General features: G+C 38.5%; 1 protein-coding gene across 1 annotated transcript; it reads right to left on the minus strand.

The window, feature by feature from the left end:
* Positions 1-1,556: 1,556 nt before the first annotated feature.
* LOC108465797 (uncharacterized) lies at positions 1,557-2,839 on the minus strand. Its single transcript, XM_017766178.1, has 2 exons — positions 2,481-2,839; positions 1,557-2,349 (listed from the first exon to the last, which is right to left on the minus strand). The coding sequence occupies exons 1-2, from the start codon at positions 2,837-2,839 to the stop codon at positions 1,557-1,559; spliced, it is 1,152 nt and encodes a 383-aa protein (XP_017621667.1).
* Positions 2,840-13,067: the final 10,228 nt, after the last annotated feature.

The raw sequence follows: 13,067 nt of genomic DNA on the forward strand, positions 1-13,067 counted from the left end.
AATACTTAAGACTTATATAGTCGGTGTAGACATGGAATTTCTCACCAAACAAGTAATGACGCCAAATCTTCAAAGCGGACACAATCACGTCTAATTCTAGATCATGCATCGGATAATTCTTCTCGTAAGGCTTTAATTCTCTAGAAGCATAGGCCAAAACTTTACCTTTTTGCATAAGCAAACAGCCCAGTCCATTCAAAGACGCATCACTGAAAATTATAAATTTCTTCCCTGATTCAGGGTGTACTAGCACTAGTGTCTCCGTCAGTAACATTTTCAACTTCTCAAAACTTTGTTGACACTTTTCCATCCACTCGAACCTGAAATCTTTTTGCAGTAGTCTCGTCATAGAGGTGGTTATCATAGAAAATCCCTTTACAAACCTTCGGTAATAACCCGCTAATCCCAAAAATCCCCTAACTTCGTTACATTCTTTGGAGGCTTCCATTCAATAATGGCAGGAATCTTACTGGGATCAACTCGAATACCATCGCCTGAAACGATGTGGCCTAGGAATCCAACTTCTCGAAGCCAAAACTCACTCTTACTGAACTTAGTATACAATTGCTTGTCCCTCAAAATCTATAGAACGATCTTCAAATGTTCGGCGTGCTCTCCCTCATCTTTCAAGTAGATTAAAATATCATCACAAATTTATCCAAATAGAGCCGAAAAATTCTATTCATTAAATCCATAAATACGGCTGGAGCATTTATTAATCCAAACGACATAACTAGAAATTCATAGTGACCATATCTAGTCCTAAAAGCAGTCTTAGGCACGTCCGCTTCCTTAACTCGAAGTTGATAATAGTCGGACCTCATATCAATCTTGGAAAACCATGTTGCCCTTTTAACATATCAAACAAAGCGTCAATTCTTGGGAGTGGATAATTGTTCTTGATCGTTACCTTATTTAATTGTCGATAATCGATACATAATCTCATGGAACCATCCTTCTTCTTCACAAACAACACGGGAGCACCCCATGGTGAAAAGCTTGGTCTTACAAGTCCCTTGTCAACTAGTTCTTGTAGTTGAGACTTTAACTCTTTTAGTTCCGTTGGAGCCATTCTATATGGAGCAATCGAAATAAGTGCAGTCCCTGGTATCAATTCAATGTCGAATTCAACCTCTCTAACTAGGGGAAAACCTAGTAACTCCTCCAGAAACACATCGGCAAAATCACATACTATAAGTAATGATTCAAGCTTCAACTCAGGTTCCTTTGAATTCATCACATAAGCCAAATAAGCTTCATACCCCTTTCGTAAACATTTTTAGGCATCTATTGAAGAAATTACAATTGGTGACCCACTAGACTCATCGGACTTTACCCGAAGGATCTCACCGCTTCCATGTCTTAATTCAATAACTTTCCGTCTACAGTCCACTATAGCACCGTGAAGTGTCAACCAGTTCATACCCAAAATAATATCAAATTTGTCAAACGGCAACAACATCAAATTGGCCAGAAAGCAAAGACCTCTAATCATCAAAGGACATTTCTTGCATATCTTATTTACTAAGACATGCTTGCCTAACGAACTTGATACTCTAATCACAAATTCTGTAGACTACAAGTAAATTCATGCTAGATGCCAATGTCATGCATATACACGAATGGGTAGAGCCTGGATCTATTAAAGCAATAACATATTGGTCGTAGAAAGAAAATGTATCGGTGATCACATTTGGTGAAGATGCTTCCTCTCGAGCACGTATGGCATAGACTCTAGCTGGGGTCCTAAGCTCAGATTGCTCAACAGTCTCTCGAGTCGTATTCTTGCTGCCAGCTCCACTACCGGTATTCTTCAAGGGCCTCCCTCTAGGATCCAAACCACTCTGTCTCCCGATCTGAAGTTTCTCGCCCATCTCAGGGCAATCCCTAACGAAATGATCCGGAGAACCACATCCAAAACACGTCCCCACATTTCTCCTACACCAGCCCGAGTGACGTTTCCCGCAGTGTTGGCACTCAAATTGACAAGGCTTAGCGTCATCTACACTAGCCATAGATGTAGCTTGAGTCCTAAAACTCGAGCCTTGCTTATTACGGTTTCCATGGGAGCGTCCTATCGATGCATAAGAGCGAGGAGGTACATCTCTTAATTTCTTGGATTGCGTCGGAGCCGATCTACTCATTATTCTCTTTTTAACATCTCTAGCCTCTGACTCGGCTTTCTTCTTTTCTTTCATTAGTTCTTCAGCCCTACATGCCCGTTCGACAAGTACAACAAATTCTTTAAGTTCAAGGATGCCTACTAATACCTTAATGTCCTCATTGAGTCCATCTTCGAACCTGTGGCACATCTTGGCCTCAGTGGGCACACACTCTCGAGCATACTTACTTAATCAAACAAATTCCCACTTGTATTATGTCACTACATACGTCCTTGCTTAAGCTCGAAGAATTCCTTTCGTTTCTGGTCAATAAACCTTTCGCTGATATACTTCTTTCGAAATTCCTCCTGAAAGAACTCCCAAGTGATAGCCTCCTTAGGCACTACCGAGATCAAAGACTTCCACCAATGATAAGCATCGTCCCTCATTAGAGAAATGGCACACTTAAGGCACTCATCAGGCATGCAAGATAGCTCACCAAATACTCGAATCGAATTCTCGAGCCACAACTCAGCTCTCTCAGCATCGTCATCGGTATTTGCTCTAAATTCCTCGGCCCCTTGTTTTCTAATCTTACCTACGGGGGTCCTAGCAAATCTCATGAAGTACATGTTTTGAGGCATCACAAGCACGGGTTGAGGGTTCAAAGGGGGTGGAGGAGGTGGGGCTTGAGCATTAGGGTTTGCTCTCATAAACTCGGTGTACCAGTTATTCATCATTTGGAGGAAAACCTCCCTAGCCTCCCCCCTTGGCTAACTGTATCGGGTCTATCTCCCTCTGGCACCGTCCCTTGAGTGGGGGCTGGTACATTACTCTCAACATCATCAGCCACAGCTCGATCAGGATCCATACTATATGAAAAATACAATTTATATCGTCAGGAGTTGTCACACTATCACAAATATATTCATGGCATGTATAGCAAGACTCAAACACATGCTACGTAGTCCAAGAATAGACTAAACCGTAGCTCTGATACCAATAAATGTAACACCTCTTACCCGTACCCGAGATGGGATAAGGTACGAGGCATTACTGAACGAACATACAAACATCCAACTAAAATGCGGGTTATAAAATTTCAAGTCTACCATTTTGTCCCTTATTTGTGCTTACAAGGCCCGAAGCATACATTTGAAGTGGTCCGGGACTGAACTGAGAACGTATGAAAAACTTAAGAAAACTTTTGTACTCTGGCCTCACACGCCCGTGTAGAGGCACACCACACGCCCGTGTGCTTGGGACATACCTATGCCCCTAGCCCGTGTGGGATCCTGAAATTTCTTTATTTCAGTTCAAGGTTCTGTGGTTTTCACACGGCCTAGACACATGCCCGTGTCCTCAGCCCGTGTACCTCACACGGCCTAGACACACTCGTGTTGTTGCCCGTGTTCAAAAACCTGGACATTCTGTTTATGATGTCATTATTCATTTAGAGACACACGGCCAAAGCACACGCCCGTGTGGTCTGCCCGTGTGTACACACGGCCGTGTCTCCAACCCGTGTAGTTACTATACAGCATGCAACATGGAAATTTTGGGGTGCAGGGGACACACGGCTGAACGACTCGCCCGTGTGGGCTGTCTGTGTGTTACACACGATTTAGACACCTATTCATGCGTCTATTCATGTGGACCATTTGGAGGCTATCTTCCAAGCTATTGGTCACCCAAGAACCCTCATGTACTCCAACATGCTTAATATCCTACTATCTAGCATAGACCACAATCACATACATAATTTGGCATGCAATCAAGAGATAATTATAAGAAAACACTGCAATTAACTATATGGACCAATTCACTTGGCCATATACAAAATAATCATACCAATTAGGGAACCATTACTTTGGGCTAGCCACATGACATGACACATATACAAAATAACAATCACCTATACATGCCATGACTCAAAATAATCAAATGTATTATACCCAAAGTTTAGTTGATAGTGTGACCCGATCTCTGACGTTCTTGATCCTTTGAGCTAGCTTGACGAATCTAAAAGAAATAGAAAATTGAGGAGTAAACTATGAAGCTTAGTAAGTACACATACAAATAAAATAAATCTTAATTAAACCATAGAATATTATTTACACCCTTGCCACTTTTTCATACCTTTCATCAAACATGTGATCTAAATTTTCTTTATAAGCATAATACATAAAAACATATATTGCCATGGATGATCATAGTCGTAGAAGTAAACAGATTAAACACATACCTTTGCTCCCCTATACACATGTGCATTTTACTTAGTTTACGTTCGAACCTCGTATACATTAGCTGCTGAACATTTGGAATAACAGATAGGATACTCAGATATAAACGCACCGAAGTGCCATAATCATGACATAGCAGGCCCCTTAACAAGGCTACATATGAGCACCCGGACCTAGCATGCATCACATTACCACGCCTCTCAATAGGGCTACATAATCTCTCGGACCTAACGTGTACCACATAATTACATGCCTCTCAACGGGGCTACATAAGCTCCCGGACCTAGCATGTATCATGTCATCAAACGAGCTCATACATACATAGCTATCCTAGTGACATCTCACTTGTATTATTACCTATTCCTAAGTTCAAACGGGATTTTCGGACTTAAGTCTCTTTATCGAACATTCTCGGAATGTTGGCCTTATAACATATGACCTTATAATATACAAATGCTAAAATGGCAACACTTGTAACATAAGAATAAAACATCAAAACGTATTATAACAACAAGGAAACCAAATAATATATTAATTATCCATATGTTATTAAAACATTTAAAACATTAATTAAGGTATTTATTTTGTACATGCACTTACCTTGGTACAAAATATTCGAAATAGTGCCTATGCCTCGTACACTTTGTTCTTGCCTTTATCAAGACTCGGTTCTCGTCTTTCTTGATCTATCATAGAAAATTTAGCTCATTAACTTCATACATTACTCAAATCAACCCTAAATTCATGCTTTGATGAAATTACCCTTTTTACCCCTAAACTTTCACCTATTCACAAATTAGTCCTTAGGCTCGTATGAAGAAATGTACGTGATTTTTCAGTTACCCAAGCCTAGCTAAATACCTCTTGTACTTATAGAAGCCCATACTTTCCTTCATTTCACACTTTTTTTATCCATTTTCATAAATTTTACAAATAAGTCCTTTTTAGGGTTTCCATGCAAAATCTCTTAACAAAAGTTGTTCTCCATACCTTAAACTATCATATTCTTCCATAATCCACCAAAATACATCTAACTCATGCATGAGAAATTTTCTAAAAATAAACCCTAGATTGAAATATGGGTAGAAATGAAGAGAGCAAGTTGCAAGTATGTCAAAAATACAAAGAAGATTAAAAACGGGGCTAGGATTGACTTACTATCAAGCTTGAAAGTTAAAGAAACCCTAGCTATGGTACCTTTGAATTTTCAGCAGTAACATGGGAAAGATGAGCTAATTTTTAGCTCCTTTTCCCTTTTTAATTCATTTAATATCCAAATGACCAAAATGCCCTTACTCACTAAACTTACAAAAATTTCCATAGATGTCCATATTTGTCCAAAAATTTAGAAATTGGGAAAATTTCTCTTTAGGACCTTCTAATTCATATTTCAAAACAATTTCTCACAAATTGCACCTAAAATCCAAGTTTTGCATCTTATTCAATTTAGTCCTTATTTTGTAGTTGGACACTTTATTCTTAAAATTTCCTCATGAAACTTTACCACATGCATAATCTTATATTCTAAATCTCATAATGATCAAAATCTAAATATTTTAACGTCAAATTTATGGTCTCAAAACCATTATTCTGACTGGACCATATTTTGGGATGTTACAAGACTATTTTAACCGATCATCAGCTTCAGTGGGATATTAGAATAGAGATCACGAAAAGTAATACACCAATCCTACAGATCAAGCCACATCGGTATCGAGTGTTGGTAACGTAAAAGATGTTAAACTTGAGTGTCAACAGTGTGGAAGACATCATTTTGTAGATTGCTGGGTGAATAATAATAATAGAACTTGTTATAGTTGTCGTTCACGAGATCATTTTATCAGAGATTTCCCAGAGTTAGCTGAAAAAAGATAATGCTCAGAGTACGAGGCCAAGTAACACTTTTATTAGAGGGAATGCATCTCGTAATGTTGGAAATGTGAGTGGTGGTAAAGGTGCGACACGAGACACTACTAAAAGGTCTGATGCTAAAGAAACTGCACGAGCCTAGGCTATTCGTGCTTGCGAAGAAGCGTCATCTCCATATGTTATTACCGATACTTTTACTCTCTACATGCTAAAGTTGTTGCATTGATAGATCCAGGATCAACTCATTCATATATATGTGTGAATTTAGTATCCAATAAAACTTTTCCTGTAGAGTCTACTGAATTTGTGATTAGAGTATCGAACCTCTTAGGCAAGTGTGTGTTGGTCAATAAAGTAAGCAAGAATTGTTCGTTGATGATTCAAGATTTTTTTTTTTAGCTGATCTGATATTGTTACCATTTGATGAATTTGATATAATTTTGGGTATAGATTGGCTAATGTTGCATGATGCTATTGTGAATTGCAAAAAAAAAGACGATTGATTTGAGATGTCAGAATAATGAGATTATCTAGATTGAGTCAGATGATCCAAATGGCTTGCCAAAAGTGATTTCATCGACGTTAGCTCAGAAATATGTGAGAAAGGGTTACGAAGCTTATTTTTCTTATGTGCTTGATACAAAAGTGACTGAAAAGAAGATCGAATCAGTGCCAGTCGTGTGTGAGTATCTGGATTTTTTTCCTGAAAAGTTATCGGGTTTACCACCTATCCAAAAGGTTGAGTTTGGCATTGAGTTAATGCTGGGTACAACGCCGATATTGATAGCTCCGTATAGAATAGCTATGACAGAGTTAAAAGAACTGAAAGCTCAGTTGCAACCGTGTTGGTTATGAAAAAGAAAGATGGCACGATGAGAATGTGTTTAGACTACCGACAGCTGAATAAAGTGACAATCAAGAATAAATATCCTCTACCCAGAATAGATGATTTGTTTGATCAGTTAAAAGGGGCTACAGTGTTTTCAAAGATAGAGTTGAGATCGGGCTATTACCAATTATGAGTTAAAGAATCTGATGTGCCAAAAACCACATTTAGAGCGAGGTATGGTCATTATGAATTCTTAGTTATTCCTTTTGGACAAACGAATGCACCTGCTATCTTTATGGGTTTAATGAACCGTATTTTCAGACCGTATCTAGATTGATTTGTTGTTGTGTTCATAGATGATATTTTGATTTATTCGAGAGATGAACTGAGCATGCCAAGCATTTAAGAATTGTATTACTATAAGCAGTTATATGCAAAGTTTAGTAAATGTGAATTCTGGTTGCGTAATTTTGGTTCTCTAGGGCACATTGTGTCAGCATCGGGTATTCGAGTCGATCCAAGCAAGATTTCTACAATAACTGATTGGAAGCCTCCGAGAAATGTATCTAAAGTTTGCATTTTTCTGGGACTAGCTGGCTATTACCGACGGTTTGTAAAAGGCAATTTGATGATTGTGACTCCATTGACGAGATTGCTTTAGAAAGATGTAAAGTTTGAGTGGTCAGATAGATGTCAAAAAAGTTTTGATCAACTAAAAACTCTTTTGACTGAAGCTCCAGTATTAGTATAGCCAGAACTGGGTAAAGAATTTTTGATTTATAGTGATGCATCGTTGAATTGTCTGGGTTGTGTTTTGACACAGGAAGGTAAAGTCATAGCTTATGCCTCGAGATAGTTGAAACCGCACGAAAAGAATTACCCGACTCACGATTTAGAGTTAGCAGCCATTGTGTTCACATTGATGATTTGGCGTCATAATTTGTTCAGAGAGAAATGTCATGTTTATTCTGATCACAAGAATTTGAAATATCTCATGACTCAAAAAGATTTAAATTCCAGACAGCGGAGATGGCTAGAATTGCTAAAAGATTACGAGTTAGTGATTGATTATCATCTGGGAAAAGCAAATGTTGTTGCTGATGCATTAAGACGAAAATATTTATTTTTTCTACGTGCAATGAATACTCAATTTGATTTATCTGATGACAGATCAATTGTAGCGGAGTTGAAAGTGTGACCGTTGTTTGTACAGTAGATTTGTGAAGCTTAGAAAGTTGATAATGAAATGTTAGCAAAATGAGCTCAATGTGATTCAAACCCTGATTCAGAGTTTCAAGTTGATTTAGATGATTGTTTGAGATTCAGAGGTCAAATATGTGTTTCGAGAAATTCAGAGTTGATACAAATGATTTTGAATGAAGCATATAGTAGTCATTTATCTATTCATCCGAGAAGTACGAAAATGTATAATGATTTGAAATAGCTTTATTGGTGGCATGGCATGAAGCGTGATATTTCGAAATTGGTTTCGAAATGTTCGATTTGTCAGCAAGTTAAAGCTAAGCATTAGGTACCGTCTAATTTATTACAGTCGATTATGATTTCCGAGTGGAAATGGAATAGAGTGACTATGGATTTTGTGTCAGGATTGCCCCTGTCTCCAAGAAAGAAAGATGTGATCTGGGTTATAGTTGACAGATTGACAAAATTTGCTCATTTCATTCCAGTACAAATGGACCGAGGTTGTGAGTGTAACACCCTGAATTTGGGCCTAGAAGTTTTGGGCCTTGAGCATGGGAGCGGTTGAAGGAAGCTTATAATATTCTGTTGTGCGTGAAAATTTCGTAGTTGAAGGCTTGTTTTAGTGGTTAAGTGTGCTGAGAAGTGTTAGAGAAGTCCTGGGTTCAAACCTAGACTCTAGCAAAAATTTTGGTTTAAGGTGAATCAAACCCTGGGTGTAGTAGGTAGGCCTTAAGAATATTGTTGGAGAAATTGTGACACAAAAAGCATTGTGGCTTAGTGGCAAGTAGCGTGTGGAGCATTTAAGGAGAGGCATCGGTTCGAATCCCATGGCAAGCAAAGAGCATTTATTTTGCTAACAGGAGGCGGCAAGAGTTGGTGTTGAATTTAAACTCTGATGATGGAGGGATCCCACATCGGGAAGCTAACATAAGAGTGGATGCGAAGCTGGCTTTAAATAGAGAGAACCATGAGGAGAGTAAAGGTACCCTTTTTGGCTGATCCCTTTCGCTTTGTGGCGTGCTCGGTTGTGTTGGGCGCCGGCTAAGAGTGCTCGGAGCATCGATTAACTCCAGTCTCCAATCAGGTGTGTATTTCTCACTACTCTAGCTGTAGGATGGCTACTTCGGGTCGCGATGGGTTGAAAGGGGCCATGTGGACCCAATAGGCCTACGGGACAAATTGGATAAGTTGTTTAATTGTGTAATAAATATTGGACTAGGCTAGGTGAATTTCATATCTGTGGCAAGATTTGGGCTAAAAGGGCCACACGAGCGTGTGGGCCCATTTGGGCCAAGAAGGGCTTTAGGCCCATTCGTATTGTTATCCCTGTTTAGAATACTTTAGTTTACCAAATTACTAAAATACCCCCAGTTGTAAAATTACCAAAATACCCCCAGTTTATAAAATTACCCAAATATCCTCAATTTGTAAAATTACTGAAATACCCTCAGTTTGAAAAATTACTAAAATACCCTCGACATGTAAAATTATCAAAGTACCCTCGAATTACAAAAATTATTGTTTTACCCTCGATTTACAGAATTACTGTTTTACCCTCGATTTATAAAATTACCATTTTACCCTTGATTTACAAAATTACCGTTTTACCCTCGATTTATAGAATTATTGTTTTACCCTCCATTTACAGAGTTACTGTTTTACCCTCAGTTTACAGAATTACTGTTTTACCCTCGATTTATAAAATTAACGTTTTACCCTCGATTTACAAAATTATCGTTTTACCCTCGATTTATAGAATTATTGTTTTACCCTCGATTTACAGAATTACCATTTTACCCTCGATTTACAAAATTACTATTTTACCCACGATTTATAGAATTACTGTTTTACCCTCTATTGACAAAATTACTATTTTACCCTCGATTTACAGAATTACTGTTTTACCCTTAATTTACAGAATTACTGTTTTTACCTCGATTTATAAAATTACCATTTTACCCTTAGGGTGTTAAATGACTATTTTGCCCTTATGGGCAAGTGACTAACTTGGACTGTGTGGTTGACGGATTTGATTGTGAATATAAGTTGGTGATATGAATGACTTGATTGTGATTGTTTGATTCAAATATGGACAAGATATTCTGATTCTGTATGTGGTATGCGATGACATGTATATCTGTTGCATGGGATATGGGTTATATTGATAGAGGCGTTACTCGGCGACCTCATTTGCAATCTGGTGGCCTCGCCACATATATCTGCTCGTGACTTTGTCACAATATCCGGCACCTCATTTGCAATCTGTGGTTCACACACACACACACACACACACACACACACACACACATATATATATATATCCGTTTTGGTGGCCTAGCCACAATATTCAGATCTGGTGACTTCGTCACAATATCTGGCAGCCTCGCTGCAAATTCTGTGGTGTGTAGCGGATGGGTGGGTCGAGTTGTCTCCCTACATGGTGTAAGGTTGGTACGGGGGTGTATACGGATGGATTGGATTGGGTTTGCATTCACATTCGATTTCGATTACATTACGACATCGATTCTCGATTTCATTACCTAATTTTGATTCTAATTCTGATTCTGATTCTCATTTTTATTCTAATTCTGATAATGTTTCTTATTCTGTAATGGGCTAAGGCCCATCTGGTACTGTCTGTTATAATAATTGATACTGAAACTGTAAGTAGGGCTGAGGCCAGACTTTTAATTCTTTTATATGACTGACTGTTCCTTTTATGTAGTAAGGGATTTCACACTGAGTTGTCGTAAACTCACCTCGTTTATTAACCTTTCAAGTAATTTCCAGCCTTAGACTGATCGAAGTTGCGAGGGGCTTGGAGGAAACCACGCATACTGTTTATGTTACAGTTTTAATTATTAATTTTAAATGTTTTTATGTGGGTTGTAGTAAAGCCGTTGTAATTTTCTGGATTTCAAATTTGGAATTTTATTTATTGTTCTTATAATTGCTAGTATTAGAACACGGTTTTCCAATGCAACTATTGTTGTTCAAAACATCACGTAACCGCAATTGTTTTTAAATCAAGCTTCCGTAACTATCAAGATTTTCACAAAGTTATTAAGAATGTTATTCAGCTGAGGTTTCTAACAAGGTTTAAAAAGGGTATAAGTTTTTAATTATTAAGAAGGGTTTTTAATGGAAACATGGTTTTCGAAAAACACTTCAATGTGACATGCTAGATTCGAGCCAAACTTCCAGGCTGGGTTTGGGGTGTTACATTTAGTGGTATCAGAGCCTGGGTTGCAACAACTCGACTGTGGATTGGGTTTTCAAAGGTTGAATTTTAGAAAATTATTTTCAACCACGTGGTCTGTTTGAAGTATTTCTCTTAAAAAGTGTGGCACACCGAGTCTCCGGCGCTGAATCTGTAAGTCTTCTGAATACTTTTGTCTCTTTAGAAATTGAAATACTGTGGATTCCTTAGATATTGGTCTGAATTTAAATTTGGTTTTTATTTTATGTGGATGTGATGTTTGGATATAGAAATTGTATATATGTGTGATAAATATGTGTCTGCTTCAGTGAATAAGTGTTGTATGTATGAGATGTTTCAAGCTCTAGTTGAAGTGTGATAGTGATAGTAGGATCAGGGTACGCAGCGGTAGCGTAGTGGGGTAGATGTTACACGACCACCCTGCTAGATGGAAATTTCGGGGACGAAATTTCTTTAAGGGAGGTAAAGTTGTAACACCCTGAATTTGGGCCTAGAAGTTTTGGGCCTAGAAGTTTTGGGCCTTGAGCATGGGAGCGGTTGAAGGCAGCTTATAATATTCTGTTGTGCATGAAAATTTCGTAGTTGAAGGCTTGTTTTAGTGGTTAAGTGTCTTTGAGAAGTGTTGGAGAAGTCTTGGGTTCAAACACAGTACTCTAGCAAAAATTTTGGTTTAAGGTGAATCAAACCCTGGGTGTAGTAGGTAGGCCTTAAGAATATTGTTGGAGAAATTGTGACACAAAAAGCCTTGTGGCTTAGTGGCAAGTAGCGTGTGGAGCATTTAAGGAGAGGCATCGGTTCGAATCCCATGGCAAGCAAAGAGCATTTATTTTGCTAACAGGGGACGACAAGAGTTGGTGTTGAATTTAAACTCTGATGATGGAAGGATCCTACATCGGGAAGCTAACATAAGAGTGGATGCGAAGCTGGCTTTAAATAGAGAGAACCATGAGGAGAGTAAAGGTACCCTTCTTGGCTGATCCCTTTCGCTTTGTGGCGTGCTCGGTTGGGTTGGGCGCCGGCTAAGAGTGCTCGGAGTGTGGATTAACTCCAGTCTCCAATCAGGTGTGTATTTCTCACTACTCTAGCTGTAGGATGGCTACTTCGAGTCGCGATGGGTCGAAAGGGCCATGTGGGCCCAATAGGCCTACGAGCCCAATTCGATAAGTTGTTTGATTGTGTAGTAAATATTGGACTAGGCTAGGTGAATCTCATATCTGTGGCTAGATTTGGGCTAAAAGGGCCACACGAGCGTGTGGGCCCATTTGGGCCGAGAAGGGCTTTAGGCCCATTCGTATTGTTATCCCTGTTTAGAATACTTTAGTTTACCAAATTACTGAAATACCCTCAGTTGTAAAATTACCGAAGTACCCCCGGTTTATAAAATTACCCAAATATCCTCGATTTGTAAAATTACCGAAATACCCTCAGTTTGTAAAATTACTAAAATACTCTCGACATGTAAAATTATCAAAGTACCCTCGAATTACAAAAATTATTGTTTTACCCTAAATTTACAGAATTACTGTTTTACCCTCGATTTATAAAATTACTGTTTTACCCTCGATATACAGAATTATTGTTTTACCCTCGATTTACAAAAT

This window comes from Gossypium arboreum, chromosome 4 (genome assembly GCF_025698485.1).
Source record: "Gossypium arboreum isolate Shixiya-1 chromosome 4, ASM2569848v2, whole genome shotgun sequence".
NCBI lineage: Eukaryota > Viridiplantae > Streptophyta > Magnoliopsida > Malvales > Malvaceae > Gossypium > Gossypium arboreum.

Excerpts from the sequence above, each read along its gene's own strand:
- LOC108465797 (XM_017766178.1), bottom strand. The coding sequence starts at position 2,839 with ATGAATAACTGGTACACCGAGTTTATGAGAGCAAACCCTAATGCTCAA. Across the intron at positions 2,350-2,480 it reads AAGGAGGCTATCACTTGGGA|TAAGTATGCTCGAGAGTGTG; the intron begins GTTCTTTCAGGA and ends TGTTTGATTAAG.